Source organism: Gadus morhua, chromosome 5 (genome assembly GCF_902167405.1).
Source record: "Gadus morhua chromosome 5, gadMor3.0, whole genome shotgun sequence".
In the NCBI taxonomy this organism is placed as follows: Eukaryota; Metazoa; Chordata; class Actinopteri; order Gadiformes; family Gadidae; genus Gadus; species Gadus morhua.
The window spans coordinates 14,882,106-14,908,252 of NC_044052.1; the positions used below are offsets into that span (position 1 = coordinate 14,882,106).

The 26,147-nt window shown below is 42.8% G+C and overlaps 1 protein-coding gene across 2 annotated transcripts in view; it reads right to left on the bottom strand.

Moving 5' to 3' along the window:
* stag1a (STAG1 cohesin complex component a) overlaps window positions 1-26,147 on the bottom strand; it is a 38,715-nt gene that overhangs the window by 10,779 nt on the left and 1,789 nt on the right. For both annotated transcript variants that reach the window (XM_030355794.1, XM_030355793.1), the window contains exons 2-17: window positions 6,916-7,142; window positions 6,110-6,230; window positions 5,611-5,766; window positions 5,364-5,460; window positions 4,852-4,928; window positions 4,249-4,453; window positions 3,756-3,907; window positions 3,408-3,481; window positions 3,179-3,302; window positions 2,809-2,907; window positions 2,619-2,698; window positions 2,208-2,315; window positions 1,740-1,854; window positions 1,246-1,363; window positions 778-881; window positions 525-617 (exon numbers count right to left, since the gene is read on the bottom strand). In XM_030355794.1, coding sequence (XP_030211654.1) covers window positions 525-617; window positions 778-881; window positions 1,246-1,363; window positions 1,740-1,854; window positions 2,208-2,315; window positions 2,619-2,698; window positions 2,809-2,907; window positions 3,179-3,302; window positions 3,408-3,481; window positions 3,756-3,907; window positions 4,249-4,453; window positions 4,852-4,928; window positions 5,364-5,460; window positions 5,611-5,766; window positions 6,110-6,230; window positions 6,916-6,944 — 1,752 coding nt within the window. In that variant the 5' untranslated portion in view covers window positions 6,945-7,142. The remainder of the gene's footprint in view (window positions 1-524; window positions 618-777; window positions 882-1,245; window positions 1,364-1,739; window positions 1,855-2,207; window positions 2,316-2,618; window positions 2,699-2,808; window positions 2,908-3,178; window positions 3,303-3,407; window positions 3,482-3,755; window positions 3,908-4,248; window positions 4,454-4,851; window positions 4,929-5,363; window positions 5,461-5,610; window positions 5,767-6,109; window positions 6,231-6,915; window positions 7,143-26,147) is intronic.

Genomic DNA, 26,147 nt, shown 5'->3' on the forward strand with positions numbered 1-26,147 from the left:
GTCAGTCAGTCAGTCAGTCAGTCAGTCAGTGAGTGAGTGAGTGAGTGAGTGAGTGAGTGAGAGGAATAGACCCAGAGAGAATGGTCTAGGGTTAAATTCAGAGGGAGAGGTATGGTTAGACATGCAGAGTAAGAGATTTGGTTGAAATGTTTGTAATTTTCTAATGTGGGGACGCTTTAAATTTCATTAGAACCAGGTTCCATTCTCACGGTCCATTACATGCAGCCGGGCGATCAATAGCACTTAGTCAGGCTACACAAACAACATGTCGATCCTCAGATTACAACAGCAGGCCCATTAATCATGATCCATACAGGAAGCTGAGATATTTATTTGAGTAACCAGCTCTCTATGAACGTTCTTTGAATGTTTTTTGTAAAAATGACTTTGTGAACAGAGGTTTGGCAATGTCACAACACAAGTAACTTTGCATTAATTAAAGTCCCTGAACAGTAACTGGAGTGTTTGTTTGTGTGTGTGTGTGTGTGGGAGAGAGAGTGTGTGTGTGTGTGCGCGGTCCTCACTTTGGACAGCAGCATCGGCAACGCCATGATGAAGTGCTCCGTCAGTTTGTTCTTGTCATCTATCTGCGTCTTCCTCTCCTTCGCTGTCAGCACCTGAGGACAAAATGCAAACCGACAGAATGGATGTCAACGAAATGTACAAAAAAAAGAAAAACATATTTGGGCAATTATCCATAAAATAAAAATAGCCTTTTTCCACTGCTTCCTAAACCTATGAGGCAGATCAGCTGTGTGTGTGTGTGTGTGTTCTTACGCGCTTCCCGGTGCCCCTGCCGACCGGTGGGTGGGCTTCGGCGGCCTGGCGGATGGTACAAACCATCAGCTCTATCAGAGCACTCTCCTGCCTGTCTGACAACACTGTGGGGGGGGGGGGGGGGGGGGGAAAGAGAGAGAGAGAGAGAGAGAGAGAGAGAGAGAGAGAGAGAGAGAGAGAGAGAGAGAGAGAGAGAGAGAGACAGAGAGACAGAGACAGAGACAGAGACAGAGAGAGAGCATCATTATTGGAGATGTTCCATTGATTACACAATGTGTTGGTCCTCATTAAGCTTCTTGTTACTCCTGAGTGTCTGTGTTTGTTTTCTGAAACCCTGAAGCATACAGTGTGTGCCTGCATGCCCGTGTATCGGGATGAGTGTGTGTGTGTGTGCCTACCTATCTAGGTGATTTCCGTGTGTGTGTGTGTGTGTGTGTGTGTGTGTGTCTGTGTGTGTGTGTGTCTCACCCTCCTCTCCCCCGACGGGCTCCTCTAGCAGCAGCTCCGTCATACACTCCCAGTCCTTCAGCAGCTCCTGGGAGCTCTCCCACAGAGAGTCCACCAGGTAGGCAGCGTGCTCGTGGAGCTGGGGTACACACGTACACACACACACACACACACACACACACACACACACACACACAATTTAAAAGGTAAATCAAACACGGATATCCAAAGAAATGCTTTCTATAATGTACGTTAAAAATGTCTGTTCTGAGGTTTAGATAATATTGTTGTACATTAAATGTTAATATTTTATTGCATTATTTGTCATCCAGATCCATCAGAGCATAAGGAAAACCGTGCTTTTTCTAGTTTACGTGTGAGTGTTTAGGAGAATGATGGGAAGATGAGGAGGAGGAAGAGGAAGAGGAGGAGGAGGAAGAGGAGGAGGAGGAGGGAGACGAGGAGTGAAGAGCGATAGGAGCGAGAGAGCAGGAGAGAGAGCACTCATTGGTCACCTCGCTCTCCAGGAAGAAGAGCACCAGCATGCGGATGAGGTTCCCGTTGGGGCTGCTGCGGCCTCGCCGCTTGGCCAGGGCCTCCTCGGCCAGGGGGTCGTGGCGGCTGAAGAGCCTGGAGGAGAGACACACAGGGAGAGAGGGACCGAGGTTAACGCAGCAGCAGACAGTGAGGAGCAGAGAGGGATGGATGGAGGTGGACAGACCGAGATAGAGAGAGAGGATGGGGACTCAGTAAGAAAAGGGGAAGATTAAAGGGTTGATTTGGGGGGGTGGGGGGGGGGGGGGGGGGTGATAGGCTCCTAAACAGCCAATAATAAACTATGAAGAAAGAAAATTATAAGCAACTCTCGCACCAAACACATTTAACACCAGGTCTCAGTTCCCATCGCCATATTATAAATATGGGAATAAATGCCCATAGTTATTGAGAAGGACGTGATCACAAAGATCCCAAGAGGGACGTACTTCCTGTGGAGGAACTCTCCGGCGGCCACCGCCACGGGCCGGTGGGCGGAGTAGACCAGGTGGTACACGTTCTCGCAGTCCTCATTGGACAGAGCGTCCTCACTCCCCCTGGAAGAAGAGATACAAGATTAACATTTAAGGAACACCGATATGAGCTGAACCTCAGAACAGAACTTTTTATCGTGTACATTTGCAGAAAACTTTTCTTTGAATTTCCGTCTTTGATTCGTATTCATGAAATTATTTCCCTAATATTGTTTCTGTATTTCGTTTTTTATGCTGAACTCTGAGATCTCCAAACATAAACAAGTCAGATCTAATCAAATGTTACTGGTCATGTTAAATCACTTCAAAATCCACAGGGGGTGGACTCAGAGTTCCATTGGTCAAGACAATCTGCATGGTACTCACTGCAGGATCAGGGTGACCAATCGGATGGCCTCCACAGCCACGTCGTACTCCTTGTCGAGGGTCATCGATACGATGCGGTCCTGCAGAAAACACATGTGTGTTTGAGTGTGTGTTAGTAGTCATCATCATGTGTCTCTATGCTCTGCTCCCATCCTTTCCACATACACGTCTATCCATTCAATGGTTTTACCTTGAAGCGGTTGGTGAAGAGCTCTAGCTTGGGGAACAGTTCTCTGTTGGTGTACAGGTTCTGCAGTGCCTTCAGACACTTCAAACGCACCTCGCCTTGCTGGGGTCAGACCACACCGAGAAAGACAAGCGAGAGAGACAGACAGAGGTTTACGCAAAGAGAAAGAGATAGAAAGTCAGATTGGACAATACACAAAATCTTGTCCCCCAACTACCACAACTTAAAATAAATCTCATAGTGATAGGGTTAGCAACGGGGGGGTTCACCTACACTTTAACATGGCCCAATCCCAATCAATGAAAACCAAATACCTATTCACTAACGAATATCCAAATTACTACCGAATACTGAATTGTAATGAATCTCGTACCCGGTCGTGCAGAGTCCAGCCCACGTATTTCAGGTAGCTGTCGTTGAGAAAGGCGTCGCTGTACATCTTCATCCACACACCGATCTCCTCGATGCAGATGGCGCGGATCTCTGCAATGGCATCCCTGGGAGGGGGGGGAAGGGTACACCACGTTCGTCGCCACTGTGATTCGTCGGTCAGATTACGGTAGATTGTGATAATGACAGTCCTAATGAAATGAGGTGTTTACCTGTAGCGATGGACGAATATGCCCTTGAAGATGGAGTTCATCATGTTCTCGATTTCGTCCTGGTTCTCTTGGAGCTGAACGGACAACGGAGACGAGAGTTAAACCCCACACAACAACACAGTCAAAACACAACACAGGCAAAACACTAAACTAAATTATCAAACAAAACACAACACAGAACACCACACGACACAAATGAACACACAACGATACACAACTCCCAAGAAAACACAACACACAATGACACACACATTACAGTCAAACAGAACGCACAATGAAACACAACACACAGTCAAACGTAGGAAACAATAAAAACACAACACACAGTCCAACACAACCCCCTCCTACCTCCTTCCTCTTCTGTAGTAGCAGCTCCAGCTTCTCGTTGGCCCTCTTGCCGGCCATCTTGTTCCTCTCGGCCTCGTACTGCCGCTGCGTGTTGTCCTGGTGGATGCTGAGGTTCAGCGCCACGTTCACCAGCGCCGTCATCAGCTTCATCGCTAGAGAGAGAGAAGGAAGAGAGAGAATGAGAGAGAGAGGAGAGAGGGGTGCGGAGAGAGCCAGATGGAGAGAGAGAGAGATCAGGGAGAGATGGAGGTAAAGAGTGACAGAGACAGGAGAGAATGAACATAAGATGGAGAGAGAGAAATGGGGGATGAGGACAGTATTCACACATTTGTTTTTAATTCCATAATGGTTTCCATTCAATTATTCAATCATCAAGGACATCCAGAGAGATGGTTTAGCTTTTATTTTTGTCTTTGTAGTAAAGCACATTTCATTTTACGTTTGTGTTTTTATCTTTCAACAATCCAACGTCCAGACGACCATGGGGATTTACCTGCCAGCGTGGACGTGTGTCTGAAGGCCCGCACCTGGGAGTCCGACAGCCCCGTGAGCAGTGAGATGACCGTGTCCATCATGTACTCGTCGTAGATGATGCTGTACTGGCACTGGCGAATCAGCACGCAGATGAACTCGCAGAAGTTGTAGCGGAACTTCTTCCACAGGGGGCCGGGCATGGTGAGTGGGTAGTCGCCGCTGTCCTGTGGACAAGGAGACGACGACGGTGACGTGAAGAGTACAAATACAGTCGGAACCCATGCTGCGATGGTTGGGAATGCAGTCGTGTAGCCAGCGCGCCAAAGTGATTCACATTGTTTGCGTGTCATTCATTTGCAGTGGATGGACATTGAAGTGAAGAGGAGCATACGGAAAAACAGCTTTGCATTTGGCTTGGTTTAGAAAACACTTATTTTTGCAGACGCACTTATCATTACACACAGGCATCATCTATGGGTTACATACGGTTGGTACAGGTACGATGGCCAGGATATTACAATCTTATCAGAAAATAGTAACGTTTGCAGGCCCAAAAAATGGCGGAAACCCCGGGGGAGCGAAAAAGCAGCAGCTTTTGTAGCACAGTGAAGCGGGAACTAACCTCGTCGAACTCCTCCGTCATCTTGCGGATGATCTCAGCGTTCTGCATGTTCCGGAACATCTCGATCCGCACCGTTCCTGAAAAACAGAGATGAGAACAATTAGAGGAGATAGCAGCAGTACAAACACACACACTGCGTTCACAACAATGACGGCATGCAGAGGTCAATGTTAGCGTCAACGGCAATGCTGAATAATTTGATTCAGTTAAAAAAGGTAGTGCAATGCCACCTGGACATTTTAGTCAAAAAGAGCGTAGTTTCTTTAGTGTGTGGCAAGTGGTTCAATGGTTCATCTAAGGCTTGAGAACTACAGCAACAAAAAATCTGCTATTCCACTCACTTAATCATACATTTTCTCTCATATTGACCGTTACATTTTTGACTGCTTAGTGTGTTTTTGCTGGTAAGTCAAGATTTAATTCGACCACTACGTAGAGGAACATGTTATGTTCCTAAGAATCTCACGTTACACTGAAGGCTTGACTCTGCGACCCTGTGTCTCTATTCTCACCCTTGCAGCCAGAGCACTGAATGAAGAAGTTAATGAGGTCCAGCAGCGCTATGTCCCGGTCCTGTTTGTACGACTCGATCCAGTCGTCCACAACAGACTGTGGACACAAACACACACAAACACAAACACAGTTCAAAGATAGATCTTGTCTATTTGAAAAGACATAAATGAAACAAAATTGTACAGAGAGATCGCAACATCTTTACTTAACCTCTCTTGATAGAATTATCCCACATTGTAGACGTACCTGCATGGCGCTCTTGCCCAGTTTGACCACTTCAAACAGGGTGACTGGTTCCCCGCCCTCCCCGTTGTGTACGGCCACGCCATTGGCTTTCCCTCGCCCTCGGGTCACGCCCACAGCCTTGTCCGTCGGAGACTTCCGGGGTTTCTTAGTGGCCGACTGTGAGAGGGAGGGAGTAAGAGGTGCAATATGAAGAGGTGCAATATAAAATAAAGATAGAAAAGTGTTCACACGAGACCAAGACAAACATAATGCATATGCCTTTGTGTCTGGAGCCTTTGCATGAGACAGATGCATACATTAACAAACGTGTATTCCATGTCTATGCAATACTTGAGTGAATTTAATATAAATTCTGAATTATTGCAATATCTTTTTTTTACACAGGTGGTTACATGCAGACCCACACAAACCAAGAAGACGGAAGGGGCCGTCTAAAAAGTGCCGCTAGATGGACCCAGTGGAGACCAACAGAGACAGAGATCCACACAGAGAGCCTCACCTGCTGCTGCTTCCCGGGCCTCCCCCTCTTCTTCTTCCCCTTCACCTCGGGGTCTTCGATCTCGCTCATGCTCATGCTCAGGCTGACGGCGTCGGGGGCCGCCGACTCGTTGGACGAGTCCCTGCGAAGGGTCAGCGACAATGAGACCCCAACGACGAGACAGGCATTTCAGATGGACCTTTTTAAACCCAAAACATGCTTCAAAAGCTCCAACTTGACTTGAAATATATAGTTACTTCTTTTTATTTTATTTTTTTTACACAGTTGGTTACATGCAGACACTGACACACACAATCCAACCATACTTTTTGTACCCAAAACACGGTTCAAAAGCGGTTTATAAAAGTCGTACGCTAAAAGGTGCCGGCCTAAGGCCTTTTTATGGTCCCACGTTCCCGCAACGCAAAGACCACGCAGACGCTTCGACGCGGCCGTGAACGTTTATGGTTCTGCGTCGGGTTTTAGTAAGCGGACCAATCACAGCCCTTGCTGCTGCGTCGCCTCAACGGAAGGTCACGATTTTTGGGAGGCGCACGTCCGGCCCTTGGGGGTGGACGCAAGGAGGGTACGCAAGGACGTAAGGGGTCCGTAACCGCCTTGCGTTGCGGGGACGTGGAACCATTAAAAGCCCTTTAAGTAGGACGTTGAAGTTACGCCTTTTAAAAACCAAACCACAGCATTTTTTCTAGTTTTTGGGGAACAGGTAAACCCATTGAACCCCCGTGGAGCAGAATGCATCACAGGCCACCGCCACCTCAAACATTGTTATTAAATTATGCCTTATTTGGGCATAGACCCGGACTTACTGCAGGACGGGGAGCTCGGAGGTGATCATCCTGGCCAATCAGGGGTCGCGGCACGATCTGCAAGCTGTGTGTGTGTTTGGGTGTGTGTGCCCGTCGTCGGGGTCGTCGTCAGGAAGCAAAGTTGAGATGGCGGTGTGACTGGAAGGGGGAAGGGGAGGGGGTGGTCTTCGTTTGGGGTCTACTCGATGAGAAAGATGCTCGCACTGCAGCTTAACAATCTCCACGCCCTAGACAACAAAACAACACAAGAACAAACACACACAAAAGGATGTTTAGTCAATCTACATAGCCATTGAGTTATGATGCTTTATGTTATTATAAGTTATCAAGAGTGGTACATGCATTATTAGTTATTATGCAAATATTTTCCTGAGAAGATGAAAGCATGGTGTTGTTAAGGCCTGGTGTGTGTATAGGAGAAGGGATACATGACCACTGGCCATCAATCAAACCAATGGGAGACGATCTAATGTCATTCTCAGAAGATCGACATGGCGAAAAGCAGGGGAGAGGGAGACACCAACTGGCCACGTTGAGAACTACAACAGCCAAATAATGTGGTGGACCATTTGTTGATGTACTAAATTTAAGTTAGAAAAAACGTTTAGCAAATGTGTCTTTGTGTTGTTTTTGTGTACACAGCTTTGATTAAAAGTAAGAATAGGAACGGGTGATTTGAAGTAAAAATAAATGTATCATAATTGTTAACATTATATATAAAAATAGTTAAAGTGGTATAATGCAATACAAATCTGAATGTACTTCAGTGATTTTATTTCATTATTGCCAAAGATTTGTTATAAAATCCTCAATTAAATTAGCGGAAAGGAAGTATAGCCAACAGTTGAAACCAATCACACAGACAAAACAGCAGAATCAACCGCAAGATGCTTTGTAGACACATTAGCAGTTTGACTCTGAGGGCAAACGCATTAGGACTGGCGACTGGTAAGGAGACAATTAAGTAACGGTCTACTACCCGTTTGTATGATAATGAAGCAGCCGAGACCTGTTTGTGCAGTACCACCACTTAACCAGCGGGGGCAGTATGATCCACAAAGTCCTCGACCCCAAGTCTAACACCAGAGTCTTAACAGTTTCATTTAATTCTATCCAGCTAAAGGTTGTATTCGAAAATTAACTTAGGCTTCTATAAAACACTCCTGGAGCTTATGGTCACTTTTATCACTTTACATACAGTGTAGCATGTGTATTTTCCTCAGCAGTAGTCTTAAGTGTGTGAATGTATGTGTGTGTCTGTGCGTGTGTGTATGACTGTGTGAATGAAACAAGGCCGGGGCAACAGTAGGGGGCAGGCTAAGAAAGTGTGTATTTAAATACTCTCTTTTTCACGGTTTGTACAGTATAACAGCTTTGGCAGGGCTGCCTCTGACTCTCCGACACAAATACAGCAGCAACTAACTGTGACCAACCACAGGGATCAAAAACAATACGGTTCAGATCGAGAAGATAATATATTAAATAACTAATTGTGATAAAGTTGATTAGTGATCATGTTGCAGTGTCATGATGAAGAAAAGCAGCTATTCAAACTTTCTAAACAGAATTGATTTATTATTTATTTATTTTAATTGTACTCTGTTGTTGGAAGAATCTAGAATTTCTTGATCACATTCACAATATGGGTTCCAAGCTTCGTCAAATACAAGTCTTACTGACACAGTACAGGTAAACTTTTCTTATTTAATATTTTCATTTTAAAGTTCTGCGATATGTGATTTAGGTAAAATGACACGCTTTCGACAGTTCATATTCGTGAGCATGAATGAAACTGATCAGTTGGTTGTTGTAAATCATTAAATGGTTTTCAACTAGAACCCCCCCACACACACACACACACACACACACACACACACACACTTTCTGTTTGGTTCTCTCCCTTGGTGTATGTATGTCTGCGTGACTCTCTCCAGGGAGGAGCCTGTATCTGAGGTTGTGATGCGATTGTTTTCTCTGTTAAAGAAACAATTCTGGGGTCATGTGTGTGTGTGTTTGTCTGTGTCTGTATGTGTATGTGTGAGTGAGAGAGCGTGTGTGTGTAATGAAGTCTGGGAAAGATAATCCCCAATGAACACCACATCTCATCTCTACACACAGACAACCACACTCCTAATACAAAAGCCTAGGAGTGTGCAGTGGGTATTGCCCTGCTACTGCTGGCCATGGGCTGACTGCTCCTCTATTCTAGCTGGAATTTAAACCATTCCAACAATGACATTATCGACTTCACAGGTTATAGAACGTGGGTTACTGTTTGAACGTGTGTGTGTTAGGGTTAGTGGTGTGTGTGTGTGTGTGTGTGTGTGTGTGTGTGTGTGTGTGTGTGTGTGTGTGTGTGTGTGTGTCTCTTCTAAGATTATAAAGAAAAATAGAGAGTGAAAGATAGAGATAGCTATGACACATACTGTGGGACCTATTTAGATATAACACTGTTTATTTGGTACTTATGTGGAAGTGAGAGAAGCCATTATTGAACACACCCACAACCCTACCACCCAACCCACACACACACACACAGCAGTGTTACGGCCGCATTGTGAAGTTAAACAGTCGAGGGCTGCTTTGACTACAATGTAACCGTGTGCGTGTGACGTGTGTGTGTGTGTGTGTGGGTGCTTTGGAGCCTAAGTATAAAAAAAACTGCAGAGAGTGAGAGAGACACGTCAGGGGAGCATCTGTGAACCACTTAACATGCACGTCATGCACTGCGTGTTACCACGGCAACCGTCGCAGGTCATAAAGCCGGACGATGGCTATGTTTGATTGGCTCGGAGTCCGGAACCGACCAGTTTGGGCACTGTATAGTGTCAGGTCAGGTCGAGTGTGAACTGTGCTGAACCGGTTTGTTAGCGTTCGCTGATTGATAAGTCAGGTCTGTGGAAACTAACTGTGGTTGCCGGGGGTTACCGGAAGACGGTACTTTAACATATTTTGCATAGTATCATATTTTGGGTGTGTTGTTTAGAGACAAAACAAAAAGGTTAGGTCAAAAGCAAAAATAGAAAAATTTTGAAGGTAGAGATAAAAAAATAAAGTCCTGGAAATATGATACCAAACACAAGCCTGATACAACCTGATATTGTTTTGTATACAATGTGTATATGTCATTCCTTTACAGACGCTGTCAGTCAATAAATCAATAAGTGATTATGACATACTACACGAAACGGGCTGAACCAAGCAAACACACAAACACACACACACACCTGTGTGTGTGTGTGTGTGCGTGCGTGCGTCAGTGCGTGCGTGTGGGCTCATTCAATAAGCCCACACACACGCAGCATCGCACACGTAGTGTACCCGGGTTCCCGGCGGATAATTTATCGTATTACGACAACCTGAGGGTGGCCATCGTAATTGGCCGGTATTACGCCCCCTGCGACGGCTTAGTATTATAGAACACACCACCTCGTAGAGGGAATCACACAGCACTGCTGCTGCTGCTGCTGCTAAAGGATGCAGAGCTCTGAGTAGCCGGGAAACACACTTCCAGTCCACCGGCTCCAAGAGAGGTGTTCTACAGTAGAGTGTGTTCTCTATTGATACGTTCTACAGTAAACTGTCAGTTCTACAGTGGTGTTTTCTACAGTAAGAAGGGTTCTCTATTGATACCTTCTACAGTAAACTGTCAGTTCTACAGTGAGGTGTACTCTACAGTAGGAAGGGTTCTGTATTGATACGTTCTACAATAATGTTCTTTCTACGGTAAGAAGTGTACTGTATTATACGTTCTAGAGCAATCCGCTCCACAGTGATGTGTTTTCTACAGTGAAAAGGGTTCTGTATTGATACGTTCTACACTAAAGTGTTTTTTACAGAAGTTTTCTGTATTATACGTTCGGTTCTACAGTAATCTGTTCTACAATAATGTTTTATCTACAGTAGGAAGTGTTCTGTATTCATATGTTCTACAGCTGTGTTTTCTACAGTAGGAAATGCTCTGTATTAATCCGTTCGTCATTGTTGTTTTCTACAGTTGGACGTGTTCTGCATTGATACGTTCTACCATAAGGCTTTTTCTACAATAAAAGTGTTCAAGATCAATACATTCTAAATTAGGAATGTTCTGCATAAAAACATTCTGCAGCAATCTGTTTTCTACAGTAGGAAGAAGGAAAGAAATCATTGATTCTGCATTAAAATGGTAATGAGTATCTCAAGGTCGGCAGTCTGCACCCTGAGCAGCAGTACAAGCGAGCTGACACGGCCGTCTGAGCGGACTGTAATCACTTTGCGATAGGCTGAGCTCTGTACTACACACACCGTGTTGGAGGTAAATCGGTGTATTGGTGTATTTGCCAACGGCTCCACAAGGTGTTTTGACAGTTGCACCGGGAGTTCCTGTGTCAAATTGCCCAAGCCTTTTATAAACACTAGCAGGGGTAATCCATTTTCTTTTTTATATTTGATGGGTGATGTTATGACAGATGCAGCCAAACTACCGAGCTCTGCAGTGTAGTAGTATAGTAGCAGTGTTTAATAGAAGCCTGGGGTACAGTACTATTTTAAAAAAACATTCATTTTAAAACATAGGTCAGCGTTCAGCACAAAGGTTCTGGGTTCGATCCCTCCCCCATGTCCACAGCCTACCGGCAGCCTTGAGAATTATACCTAACTACTACCTGCTACGAATGAAATACGAACTTGCTCAACCACTAAGAAGTAAGATTGCACCATACTTTCATGCATCATATAAATAGTCAAGTGGCTATCCAACTGTTTAATGTTCCACATGGTTCAAAACTCGTAGAAGAACAAATCAAATCAACAATGTTTGATCATTTCTTTTCCACCAACTGATTCAGTTTAAATGGGATGCATTTGAAAAGATAAATTAACTCAACAATTTTTTATGACTGCATGTTTGTATAGCGATGGCTACTGTCGACTTCCACCTGATAACGATGGCTAATGATTACACATTGAGTTGTGATCATGTTTCTGGTTGGCTCTGTCCCAGTTCCGCTGGCCCCCGTACAGATAAGTCTCTCTCAGGGGTAAGGCCGCCCAGACAAAGATAGCACAATATGCTATATTAATCTATATAAATATCGCTGCAAATAAATACATGGGATATTTCTATTTGCCGAAAGGTAAAGCTCTCACCTGTCTAAATGGTCTAACTTCAACTCCCACTGATTATAGGAGATTCATTTCAAGGTAAGGAGCAAGACACTGTAAATCTTTGCAAGTGTAAATGAGTTTGATATGAACAGGATCACAAGCCCTGTGGTGGGGAAACGCTCACCGTGACACCTTTAAACACCTGGCAGTACATCCACAGAACCTGATAATATCATGAACACCAACACCAACATTGATGCAAACATCCATCGTTGATTCAAAGATGCCAAAGAAAATTAACTGACAAACGATACGGTTAATTAATCAGATAGAGCCTTATATTTTCCCACTCAGAAGACCCAGCACAAAAGTAAGTTTTGAGCGCTTATAATCAACTGTTGACAGATCCATAACTTAAAGTTAGAAAGAAATGTAGGAAAAAGAGCTGCATGAGGACACTGTGGAGGCACTCATATATATTACCGGCCAGAGACAGAGAGCTGCCCCTGCGCCTGTGGTAAAGACTGTGTCTTTACCAAGACTGTGTCTTCTTTACCCCTACGTCTGAATCTGAACACACCTGTTTCCAACACCAACTGTGGCACGATTTGGTTCAGGAGGCTTTCAACTTTACTGTGTGTGCGTGTGCATATGTGTGTGCGTGTGTGTGAGCACCAGGCTGTGGTAATCAGACGCCCAAGTTAGCGCGCGCCAAGATAACCGAGTCAGCAGAGGCAGCAGCAGCACTGAGCAAAACCTCTGGAGCACACTGCTGGCTTGAGTCCTGTCAATTATAACCGTCTCCTAAAGAACTCAGTCCTGGTATCTACAGTGAAATATTGAAGGTATATTTGCAAACAAGGGTTGCAGAGGGTATAACACTCTTTGCAACATCCCTTGAGTCCAGTGTGTGTGTTTGTGTGAGAGATTGAGTTAATGAATGAGTGAGTGCATTACAATGGATGGAATTTACTTTTATATCCCAGATATTCTCTTCGATTTCATTTATCTGTATCACAGTTCGACTGACATTTCTTCAACATTACCAACACGAAGAGCAAGACTGAAACAATGACTTAAAAAAAAAAAAAAATCTGATGACGTAAACTACACACACAGTTTTACTTGAAACGATTTTCAGTTCCTCTTAATTGTCAATGGTCATAAAGTGGTTTACAAACTGTTGTTCTTGATAGATTCCCATTGCTCTGCCTCAGAGTAGGCTTCTATTTCAAAGGCCTAGTCTCCTGAGTTCAGGGCTGTCGACAGCAGCGGTCTAATCAATATAAAAATTACATTAAATAAGGTGCTAGACAAAATCAGCTGCGCCAAGCACTGCCATAGGAGAATAATGAGAAAGCGTTGAAGTAAATAAAGAGATTGGAAGCCAAGTGGGTGGCATAAAAAAAAGCTTCACAAATCAGACTGCCAAGGATTCAGTTGATTACACTCTCTCATATATATATATATATATATATATATATATATATATATATATATATATATATATATATATATATATATATATATATATATATACACATATATGACACACAAGAGAGTTCTAGCCCTATACCAAAAGTCCAGAGATACCAGAGTTTCATGTGTCCGAGCTGAAACAACCTTTTAAAAGGGCTATTTTATCATCAGAAATTGTGAACCGATCTGATTTAATTCATGAATATAGATAGTTCCAACCGCCACTTTCTCCATCCGTAATCAAAACTGTTTTAAATAACAAACCTGTCCGAAGCAGTTTTTTATTTATAAAAAAAAATGGCTCAAAATGTCACCAGGGTATTCTTTATGTTGTTCTTTACATGCAGTAGGTGAAGATTTGTAGGATTAAAGCAGTCAACATCAGATATGATAATCTCGAAAAGTCTAAATCTTGATTAGCATGATCCTATCCTAAATGTTTTCTAGAATACCAAGACAAGACATGGCTGGGCTTTCTGATCCTGGATCAGAAAATATGTGATTTCCAAATTTGATCAGATCTGAATCAGGATTAAAGTTAATCCGGGCCCAGGTGTGATGTCGAATAGCCATTTCAAGATTTTATAGTGACATCACACGTGGGCGTGTCCACCCAGTGGAATGTTCTAACGAGGGACAATCCCAAAATCTCCAGTCACGATTATCCTGGCCAAAGATATAGCGACTAAATGTCTTGACTCTTGATATTCACAATTATCGCAATTCACGATAATAACTACGATGGAAATCCACAACTTATGGGAGTTTTTCATCGTGATCCGTAATAAAACTTGTGTGTTGTCCCATCCCTCCAAGCTTGGGCCATCTGTGTATCCACCATACAAACATCCCTCCAAGCTTACGCTATCTGTGTATCCACCATACAAACATAGGTGTATGATGGATGGAACATAGGGCAGGATTTGTAAATGGCTTGCAATTGCTCATTGCACCTGGTGGTGCAAGACTACCCCTTTAATATAGGATGGTAAATTGCGAGTGAGTAGATTACACTTGGGTGCAAGGTCCCCTTGATCTTGACTGTCAGCCACACGGCTGTGTGAAGTCAGTCACCATCGTAAAAGAAAAAGGTTGTCACTTCCCTCTTCCTTCGGAACGCGCACACACACACACACACACACACACACACACACACACACACACACACACACACACACACACACACACACACACACACACACACACACACACACACACACACACACACACACACACACAAAGATGGCTGGACTATCACTTAGGCCTGCACGATAAATTGTTATAAAATTGCGATCTCGATTCGCCCCTGTGTGGATTTAAGTTTTACATTACTTCGATTTTTTTGTTTGGTTTTTTGAAGCCTTCATTTACAGGGGTGTGGAGTTGGTTCAGTAGTTATGAAAGGCAAAGAAAAAAATCGTGGCGGAGAATCGTGATATCAATTCTAAGTTAAAAAATCGTATTATATGAATATTTTTCACCGAATCGTGCAGGCCTACTATTACTGGAACCAAACAAACAGGGACAATTACCCTCTGCAACCCTTGTTTACAAGGGAATACTCTAAATATTTCTCTGTCTTTATGTACGTGTTTATTTGGAGATAATGATTACCTCCTGGACTTTAGCCAACGCCTTGGTCCAGAGGTTGTGTTGCTGCGGCTGCGGCGGATATCTCTGCGCTCGCTACGCTAACTTGGCGTCTGATTAGCACAGACAGCCTGGTGCTCTACTGCTTACATCTGCAGAACTCAGTGAGGAGGTGAAGGAGGTGGGGAGTAACAGCCAACCTCGGCCACATTTATTTTTTTCTGCAACAAACAAAAATGTTTGTTGCAGAAGCGGAGATTGATTTGGATTACAAAAGTGTACAATTGTGATTCATGAATAGCAGCCATCTGAGCTAGATCAATTGATCGCAGAGGGAGAGGTGTCTCAGTTAATAAAAATAAACAGCAGTACATGGCTTCTGCAAAATCCATGATAACAGTGATTCTGATAACAGTGAATGAAAACAGAGAGAGAGGATTAGAGTAGGAACGTATAATGGCCAAACCCTACAGTACACGCTATCAATGAACAGTTATTCTGCTGGTTCCCTCTAGACCATTTCCCTTATTCAAAACCAATTTAGGGAATTATGAAAATTAAAAAGCATGCGCGCACGCACACACGCACACACACACACAAATGCAACACAATCGTACATTTACATTATTAGAAAAGTAATTCGCTCTGCAGGCAACCCTTTGACGTGAGCTTAGTCCTAATTTAATAATTCCTACATTTTCTCTGCTGAGATTAATAGAGAACGTATATCTTATTTTATCTCATCTTAATTTGACAGATACAAGTTACAGGGGTGAGAACACAGCTATGTTGGTATGGAAAAGTTATTGTTAATTCAAGGGTACTGATTCAGCTGGTGAGAGAATGTGCCGGAATTCGTCAGTGAGATGTGGTTGGGGGGGGGGGGGTTATGGATTGGGCTGAAACAGTGATTGATCAATTTGTAGTAGCAGTCTATATACATTTTTATTTTGTTTGTGTCGGTTTTTTTAAAAATAAATACAACGCCGAAACCATACACACACACAATAGTCTGTTTTAAATTATTAAAAAATGAATAATTCATGCTATTTTTTCTCGGCTTCTCATTCGGTCGCTTTTCTCTGTTTTTGATCATACACACAATCTATATTTGATGCTGGGCTTTCCTTCTCATCAGACAGAGCAGGCTGATTTAAGACATCCCTTCGGTCTCTGGTGACTTGTTATGCCAACAGTGCCACCAACAGTGATTTTACCAGCCTACTCATCTTCTTTGTAATAATTCTTAAATATGGGTACAGGAGAGGTCAGGGTAGTGTCTACCTGAGGGCATGCATCTCAAATTCCCTGTGAGTCTGCTATCAGATAAAGGAGTCTGCCTAATGACTTAATGAGTCAAAGATTATTTTTGCAGTTGTGACAGTACTAGCAACTACCTTATTTGCTGAAGCAACCTTCTGGCCGAGGCTTTACAATGAAGTCCTTTTGTATTTGAGCTGCTCACAAGGTCTGCTATAAATTAGATATGTCAGACAATTTAAAACTCTCATCCTTTCCTGTACCGATGACACAAGAAGAAGCGACAGACCAAAAGCCCATCCCGCTTTTAAGAGTCAATAGAGTCAGCAATTAAAATGCCTGGCCCAAGGACACCTCAGCAGAGCTGAATTACAACCCCGGCACACTGGCACAGCCACCCAAACGGATCACAGGGGGCTTCTGTTCCAATAGGATGAGACGGTAGTGAGAAGAGAATCAAAGCCTTCGTTTCACGGCCAATGCAGTCCAAATCAGAGAACACAGATAATCCCGTTTAATCCCAGACGGTCCACCGTGGCGGTCCACTTTAAACAAATTAGGATTATACCACCAGGAATAATTAGACCAGTCATCGAACAGGACGCACACACATGCACACACACACAACCATCTGTTATAGCAACCCTCTAGGTGGCTTGTTTAACTAAGGAAATCTGGAGAGAGAGAGAGATGTAGCCCTAGGTGAATATATTTTTAATGTTCTGAGGTAGAGCTTGCTGAATAACTGATAAACAGAGAATGAGGGGAAAGGTTGAGAGAAAAGGAAAAGATGAAAGACACATCTCTCTCCCTGTCTCGATCTCTGGCACTTGCTCGCTCTCTCGAACCACGAGAGAGTGTGATTTGGTGTGTGAGTGTTGTCAGAGGGTGAGAAGGAGGGGTCGGAGGTGAGAGAGCAACAGCCCTCAACCGGAGGGAGTGATAAGGCGGGGGGGGGGGGGGGGGGGGGAAGAGGGTCTCAAGAGAGAAACAAAGGAGGGGAAAAGGTAATTTGTTCTCTATCTACACCGTCTCACATTATTTTCCTCCTCTCCCCCTCTCTGTCGCTCTCTCACCTTGGCCCAGATTCGCTCCCATGCTCTATCATTTTTGCACAACAGAGAGAGACAGAGAGAGAGAGAGAGGGACGGGAAACACACACAGAAATAAAACCATGAGACACACACACACGGAGAGGCATATGCACACTCAGATACACACACAGATAAAAAGGCTGTCTCACATGAGCAATAAAATCACACACAACACACACACACACACACACACACACACACACACACACACACACACACACACACAGACACACACACACACACACACACACACACACACACACACACACACACCTGAGACCATTACCCTCTCTACATTATTCGTTTCTAATGACCGGGCGACACTGAAGGTTCACAAGAGAAGCCTTCTAGCTGCAGCTGTTATTTGCCTAATGTGGAGGCAGAGAAGACATAAGCAGACCGAAACGGCCCAGGATATAAGATAGAGGCCTAGCACACAAGCTAGAGCCCGAGCCAATGAGCTAACAGCACAGCAGACGAGTTAATGGCGTCTGAAACATAATAAAAATAGCAGCCTAGCATCCAGGCATAGTGGCCTTGACTATGAGCGTCCTAGCATATAGGCGTAGCCAAAGCCAACCAACCAAGTGACACTATCCAGGGCCAGGACTCTTATTTACATAAGCCAGCTCATTAAAATAAGGTCCTTAAATAAACGCAGCGTAGGCAAATCCTAACGTGCTACTGAACGTTCAACAGGTTCCGATTTATGCCTCGGCTAATTGACACAAAGAGGAATGTGATTCAACCGAGATGAGACGGTAATGCCAAACTCATCCAATGAGGTTGGGGTAAAACGGTTTATTCTATCAGTCTACATCTGCTATCGTTACATAAACGGCTTTTAAGCACACCAACTAAAACGATGGAAATGTTTGGTGAAAGAACCAGCTACCGACCATGAATAAAACATCATAACAGCTTTTATTTTCATCCGATGGGGCAGCCCCGTTTGTGGCTTGTATGGAGCTCTAATATACGTGCCGGGGAGAGACTGAGGACGATCCGAAACACTGGAGGTGGTTTAATCTTGTGTGGTGAGACCAGATTGGCAAGAAGGGGAAGAGAGCTATTCAAGCACTGCGGCATATACTGGACTATCCCCAAGAACTGACATGGGTTGATATTCCTGTCTTTATACACCTGGACAAACCATATGCTATAATCTATCATCTGATCTAAAACACATCTGCAGGAATAACCTCATACTACATACATATCACCTCGTAAAATGACTAGAGTTATTTGGTAACTATATAGCAGAAACGCAATAAGCCTTATTTTGCATCACCATGCTTATGTCATGCACAATATTACCCAATTATATAAGAACTGCATTCTGGCACGACATGTCCCTTTTGTAATTGTTGCATGCAATGGAATATAAATATTGTTCTATTCATCGGATGAAGACGTGCATATTAAATATAACTGCTGGTAATGTTTCACCAAGATATACACTGGTGTTAGCTAATAGGACTAGTCTCAAAACGTTGGTATGCTCCTGCACTACAAGGGTTTTCAAGAATTCATAGCAATACATTTAGCCTAGAACAACGCAATAGCACTAGAGAATATCCAAAGCTATCTATTTTTTCACGTTTGACTCAAATAAAATGAGCAGTAACGGACATATATATATATATATATATATATACACATTAGGGATGGGCAAAATGATTCTTTTCCGGGAACTAGTTCTTTCAGTTCAGTTCAGTATAACGATTCGTTTATTTGATTCGTTCGTTTTGATTCGTTCGTTACGTCAGATTATATCTTAAAAAAAAAAAAAAAAAAAAAAAATTATATATATATTTTTTTTATTGGTCGTGGGTCCGGATAGGACCGTCAAGACCGCAGTCCGCCGTTTGGAGATGCCTGCTATATAGTATGTCGAACGTCCCACCAATATTTATACCACTTGCTTACTCTCTATATTTCATTCATGGTTTTACATTTATAATTTTATTTTACTTTACATTTAATTATTCATTGTTCAGGCATTACAGAACTTGCATGGTCATAAATAAAAAATACGAACTGCAGTTTAATTTCTTTGTTTGTTCTTAAATTGACGTAGAATGGAGCAAAGACTCCTGGGATTGGGAAATGCGTTTATCCAATAAACAGATGGAGGTCAAGTCTATTTTCGAAAAAATGTAGGGGGATATATGAGTCGAATGGTATGACCCAAGATACGTCAGACAGAGAAAGCGCGCATATTCGACGGTACCGCCTTGTCATTGGTTTACCCAGGTGCCATTCCAACACCATTGCTACCTCTCATTGGCTGAATCTTTGAGAAAGTTGTAGACTCAATCAATGGAAGTTGCGGGGAGACGGAGCTCTGTTCGTTTGTATATTTTATTTACGTGACCATATGTTTGGTTTAGGTTAAAAAAAAAAGAATCAAAGAACCAGTTCTTCTTGTTTTGGGGAACCAGTTCTTGTCGTTCACGTTCGGGATTCGTTCGTTGTAACGAATCAGTCGCGACCGACACATCCCTAATATACATACATACATACATACTATATTCCCATCCTGCACTGACATCTCTGCTGTAGAAATCAATAACTTTTTAGTATAGATAGAAACACAAGTCAGTGTGCTTCGGAAAGTGAATCGATACTTAGCTAGGCAGTGTAAACAGCTTTAATAGCTGAATCCCTCCTCCCCCCCTTCTTAGGGTGCTTACAGCTGGTAGTTTAAGTGAAACCTGTGACATTTTCTGGCCATCTGGTTTCTTGCCAGTCCATCTCTTGGACTGAAGTAGGCTTAACACTTGATGAAATCCCTTCTCAAGTCAATGCAGTGAGAGAGTGTGTGCGTGTGTTGTACCTCCCAAGAGGCAGTGTAATTCAGGTTATCAATCTTGCAGCTTTTTGCAGCCAGAGGCCAACTTTATAAACGACTAACCTGGCAGATCGATGCATTATCTTCTCTGCTTGTAGACCACTACATCTAATGTAGGCCACAGATGGTGCTCCTGGAAGAGACTTGGTTAAGGATAGCCCTCTTTAAAAGAAAACAATGTTCTAGTGCAGTGATTCTCAACCGGTGGGTCGCATCTAAAAAAATGGGAGACCATTTTGAATGGGCCACGGATCATATGCTAAACCTTTATCCTTAGAAAGAAAATCATAAATTAACTGCTCTTTCCATGTTCACTCATGCTTCAATGGCTTATAATTTAATGGAGTTCAGCCCTTATGGCTGCAGCTTTCTGTGCACACATGTTTTTAACACTGCATGAAGGCATTGTTTATGACTGCAATATTAACAAATACATTTTGTGATCTAATGACTAGTGACAGACGTGGGTCCTGAGGGTAGACCAGTTGAGAACCACTGTTTTAGAGAATCCAATCACAATGTGCTTGATGCTTTTTTGTCACATTTGTCTTGGTTTATTCTAGAAGCGGTCTCTAATATTAGAATACCAGTTATCCAAGTTGGAAACGTGTTAAGATACCTAATGTCCAAAAGGAAAATCATATAAAAAAGGAGAGAGATGGAAATTAAGAGGGATGTACAAAAAAAAAAGATGGATGGAAAGAAAGAAAATATGGAGGGGAGGGAGGGAAGGACAGAAAGAAGGGCAAAGAACAGAAATAATCCCTCATCCACGGGTGCTAGCTCCTCACACGAGCCGCCGGTCTCGCCGGGCCTGTGGGTGAGCCGCGCAGCGCCACGGCAGCTGTTCTGCAGGCGGGACTTTAATGAGATGTTTTAGTCCACAAAGCTTTGCTTTGACTGCACCTAAGTAGCAGTACAGGATCTACCGCTGTCACCGGCAACTGAGACACCTCCTTCCTTGACACAACAAGCATTTCTGGGATGCACGCGCGCGCGCACACACACACACACACACACACACACACACACACACACACACACACACACACACACACACACACACACACACACACACACACACACACACACACACACACACACACACACACACACACACACACCTCAAGACTCAACATTATTACGTTTGCTCGGATAGAAACACACCAGTCGCCAGACTAGCATCGGATTATATTTCACGCCTTTGGGCATTTCTGCTTTACCGGGCTTTGTTAGTAGACTCAAATGTGTGTCTAACACAACCAAAACCATGTTTATAGTTTATCCTTATAGATATACAATGAGATTTTATGAGCCTACAATGGAAATATGGAAATGGGTTGCATTTATCTTGAATGAAATTATTGTGCAAACATGCAACTGAGAGCTGGCAAGGAACTCCAACTCCTTTGCTTCCTTGAACATACATTTGAGCTACACAGCCCATCATATGCTTTGAATAAATGAAATGCATCTGCAGTCAAAAGCCGAAAGTGTTTTTTTTGGGCTCACCTGCCAAGGGGACAAGAGGAAAAATATATAGTATATTTTTTACCGACCTTAATAATAAATGGCTTTTTTGTGTTACATGCATATATATTAGTCTCAGTACATTTCATTGCGATATGTTATTATGTTGAGACCTAAAGAAACCAGGTGCTTATTTCATTTGGTGGAAAGGTGAGATGACAATAAATTTAAGTAAATTTAAAAAATAAAACAGAACTGATATTACTATTTATTTAAATTTTAAAAAGAATTGATCTAAATCCATGAATCTCGAAATCTTTCCCATATCTCATCATCGGAAAGTCTTCGTACACACTCTGATGTTGGTGTGTTTAGAACCAACAGAAGCAGAGAAACACGGAGCAGATTTCTAGACAATACATGGAGTTTAGTCAGAAAACCAGCAGGCCTGAATATAATAACATGTCTATTTTGGTACATACTTTTACCCGCCAGTTTTGTCAGACCGCCATACCGAGATTTACTTGCCAATTGGAAAATCTAGTCGCACATGGCGCACATGGCCGGCCGGTGTTCATTTCGGACCCCGTCTGCAGCGATATCAAGCACTATGACCTCTTTGTAAGAAATTCCGATATTTTGGTGGTCTATGAATTTTCATACATACAACTGAAGAAAAGAGCATATTTCTTTCAGCTTGTGGATGTAGAAAGTCAACATTTATTAGTACTTAGTAAACTTGATTAGTATGTGTCCAGCAGAATGCAGTGTGTAAACAACGCACCTAAAGTAATGAATATACAAATGGATAGAACAAAAGCTAACAGCTGATGCAATACTGCATTAGGCGTTAGTTTTGAATGTCACAGATTAACAAGACCTCAAAATCTCCGGCATTAAGAAAACGGAAAAAAGCGACTTTGGCTGGCCGAATCACTGCCAGTCAAGATGCTCTTGCCAATACTTAAACAAAGGTTTGTAATCTAAATTAATGATGAGAAGCTTTGCGGTATTATTTGCTGGAATGTCTAAAATGGCCAAACTTGAACACTTGAAGATGGCTGTGTTCACGTCAAATTTACCATGATTATCCTAATCAATTCTTCAAACAACCCAGGCCCATTGACTTCATATAGAGGCTTACTTTCAACAAAAACATCTTGTTTAAATATTAACATTAACGTGTAGGCCAGAGGGATACCAAATTCACGCTAGGGTCATGGCCCTCCAAGCCAGAAATGTATCCGCTATACACTAGTGGAGACATCCTCATCATACAAACATCTCAGCTCTGGTTAGGCTAGGGGAGAGAAGTAGTTAAAACCGGCTGGTCTGGCCGCAGTGCATCCTCTAACCAGACTTGTGATGTATCTGCTGCAGGTTAGCGAAGCCCCTTGAAGCTTAGCAACCACAGAGCCATGTAATAGAGATTGGATAAGATTGCTGCGGAGCCAACACACACACACACACACACACACACACACACACACACACACACACACACACACACACACACACACACACACACACACACACACACACACACACACACACACACACACACACACACACACACACAGGACTGTTAGCAGCCAGTACTGTTGGTCAGGGGCTCCTGTCATAATACTGATTCTCAAACTCCTGTTGGAGGCTGCTGGAGAAGCTATTCAGGAGGGAAAACCGTCCAGGTCCAGTGACACTGGACACATTAGTGCAGTGTTCCCAAACTTGTTGGTCCGGACTCGAGTCCAGTTTGGTGGTGTCTGATATGTAAATAAGTGTATCGCAGAGAGGGCGATATTAGTTATTTGATGGTGCATGTTTGTACTAACAGAGATAATGGTAGGTATTTCTTAAGCAAACACACCAACCATTCTTAGCATGGAGCAATTCAGTTGGACATTGAGGTCAGGGGCAGAAATGGTAGGGTAATGGTGTCCATAGAATTACAAGTAGATAAATAAAAGTGTACGAAAGGGTTGCAAGAATTTAAAACCGTTTGGGAACCACTGCATTAACGCATTAGCTGACAGGTCAGTTTCCTAAGTTGAAGCCGTTCCTGTGCCGGCCTGACTGCAGTGATGTGCAGTTCTTTAAGTCGCTTTAGCCACATTTACATAGTCAAATGCTTGGATACGCTGATTTAACTAGCCGGGCTTTTCATTTTACTAATGAAATAGCCTAAGTTCTAGCGATCGACCGATATATCGGTCGGCCGATGTTATCGGCCGATATTAGTGTTTTTTACGTGTATCGGTATCGGCCGATACGCGGCTGATTTTCGCCGATATTTTTTCGCTTTTTTTTTTTTTTTAAATTGAGACTTGTAACATTTGTTATCAGTGTAATTTTTATGATTGAGGGAGCAAAAGCAGTATCGGCTCTAAATATCGGTATCGGCATATCGGAGTATCGGCTAAGGCTGATGAAAAAATATCGGTATCGTATCGGCCCTAAAAAATCTGTATCGGTCGATCCCTACTAAGTTCCTCAATGGTGTGGCCTAAAGAAATGGATTACGCTGATTTAACTAGCCAGGCAATAATTTTCCTAATGGTTCTCTGGGATATTTGCGTACCGCATAACACATAACCGTAGAAATACAAAGCTTGTCGACTTCCAAATTATAATAACAGTTTAACATCCTACACCAATTTCGTCTTCTTTCATTGTGAAATGGAACCATTTCTACATCTGGTGGAGTCAATTAGGTGCTAAAATACCTTGTTTGACCGCTTTCAGTCCTAGTTTACAGGCGTTATTGAGAAGTTTGCAGAGTCAAACCTAGGTGGTTCTCAAGATATCTCAAATTCCCACATCCTCCTCACATCACATCAAAATATAGATTCTACGACCTCAATAGTACATAGATCACTATCCGTTGCAGCCAATTAACACAAAGAGAGGACTCAGTGCTAGGTTGAGCTGCTGCCTCTGATGTACCGGCCTTCTGTCTGTTACTCAGTAATACTAATGTTGTTCCAACATTAAGGATGTAGCCAAGGAACATGGAACAATGAACAATGGAGAATGCAAACAGAACATTAGTAACCAACTACCGTGACCCTGTCGGTTTTTGTTTTACTAAAATGTATTACATGTTTATTTGGAAGGTTCTATGCAGCTCAACTGTTGGTGTACATTTGCATTGAACACCAAGGCCAGGGTTTCGATCCCCTCTGGGGTAAGTCTAGCTGACAATGTATGCAATGGATTTGAATAACTTCGGCAAAAAAGCATCCATTAAATGGGATATACCATCATTGTAGTAATAGATATTTTCATTTACTATATAAGCCAATAGCCTAGCTAAGTCAACATACATCTACAAATCTATACATTTACCTGCAGATAATACATATTTGTGGTAATTTTATAAAGCTTCAAAACCACAGGCCAAGAGGTTTTAAATTGGCCATTAAAGGTTTTCATTGGAAAAGTAATTTTCAACTATTCCAGGCACAGCTGCATTCAGGAACAATATAGCAGATCACTATGATAGATCTGATAGGATTTAGCAGAGCAACAGTCTACAACCGCAAGTCAAGGCTCCTAGATTAAAAATACAACAGAATACAGACGCAATACAAGAGCAATATCAATCATTTGCCACTTATGGCTTTAAACAAGTATCTGATTGCCATCTAATATTTGGAAAGCCGGTGGGATTTGTAAAATACATTTTTTTCAAAGACATAGACAACTACTTTTGGTCATAATGTGTTCCTTGTTTGTCAGAGGAAGACCACTTGGGTGTGGTGTCGTTGGGTTGACAATGTCACAATTATCATGAGTAGTGGCCGGCCGATATTATCGGCCGATATTTGCGTTTTCTTTCTTCTCTCACATTTACATTGTGTTTTTGGCTTGGATATAGTATACAAGCATGTACGGCTGACATATATTGGAGGACGATTGAATAACCAGCCAAAATATCTTATTTTCCGTTCTACTCTGTGTCAAAAGGAGTGTCACAGGGGCAGCCAGAAAACTGGACAATAGAAGAGAAGTATTTCTGCCTGCGATTGCCATCATCGTCAGACAGGGTCACTAAAATAACAGCCCCTGGCTGATGTCGAAGGCACTTTCATAGTCTGGTGCAGCATGAGTTTATAGAAGGATGTGGGTCAGACATAAGTCTTTTCATTTGAAGTTTCATTTCTGCTCATGGCTAGGTGACCTCCACTGGATTCGTTTAGTCAGTATCTACTGTTAGCACGGGACCTTGATAAAAGTAGGATACTTTTAACAGCATAGAATGGTAGATATTGTTTAATTATCACATGATTTCAGTAATGTGATGTTTGTGCAGCAGAACTTTCTGATTAATGTGTGAATACCATGCACATAATCAAATAAAAAATATGGCATTTCTACATTACCGCCAATGACAATTGATT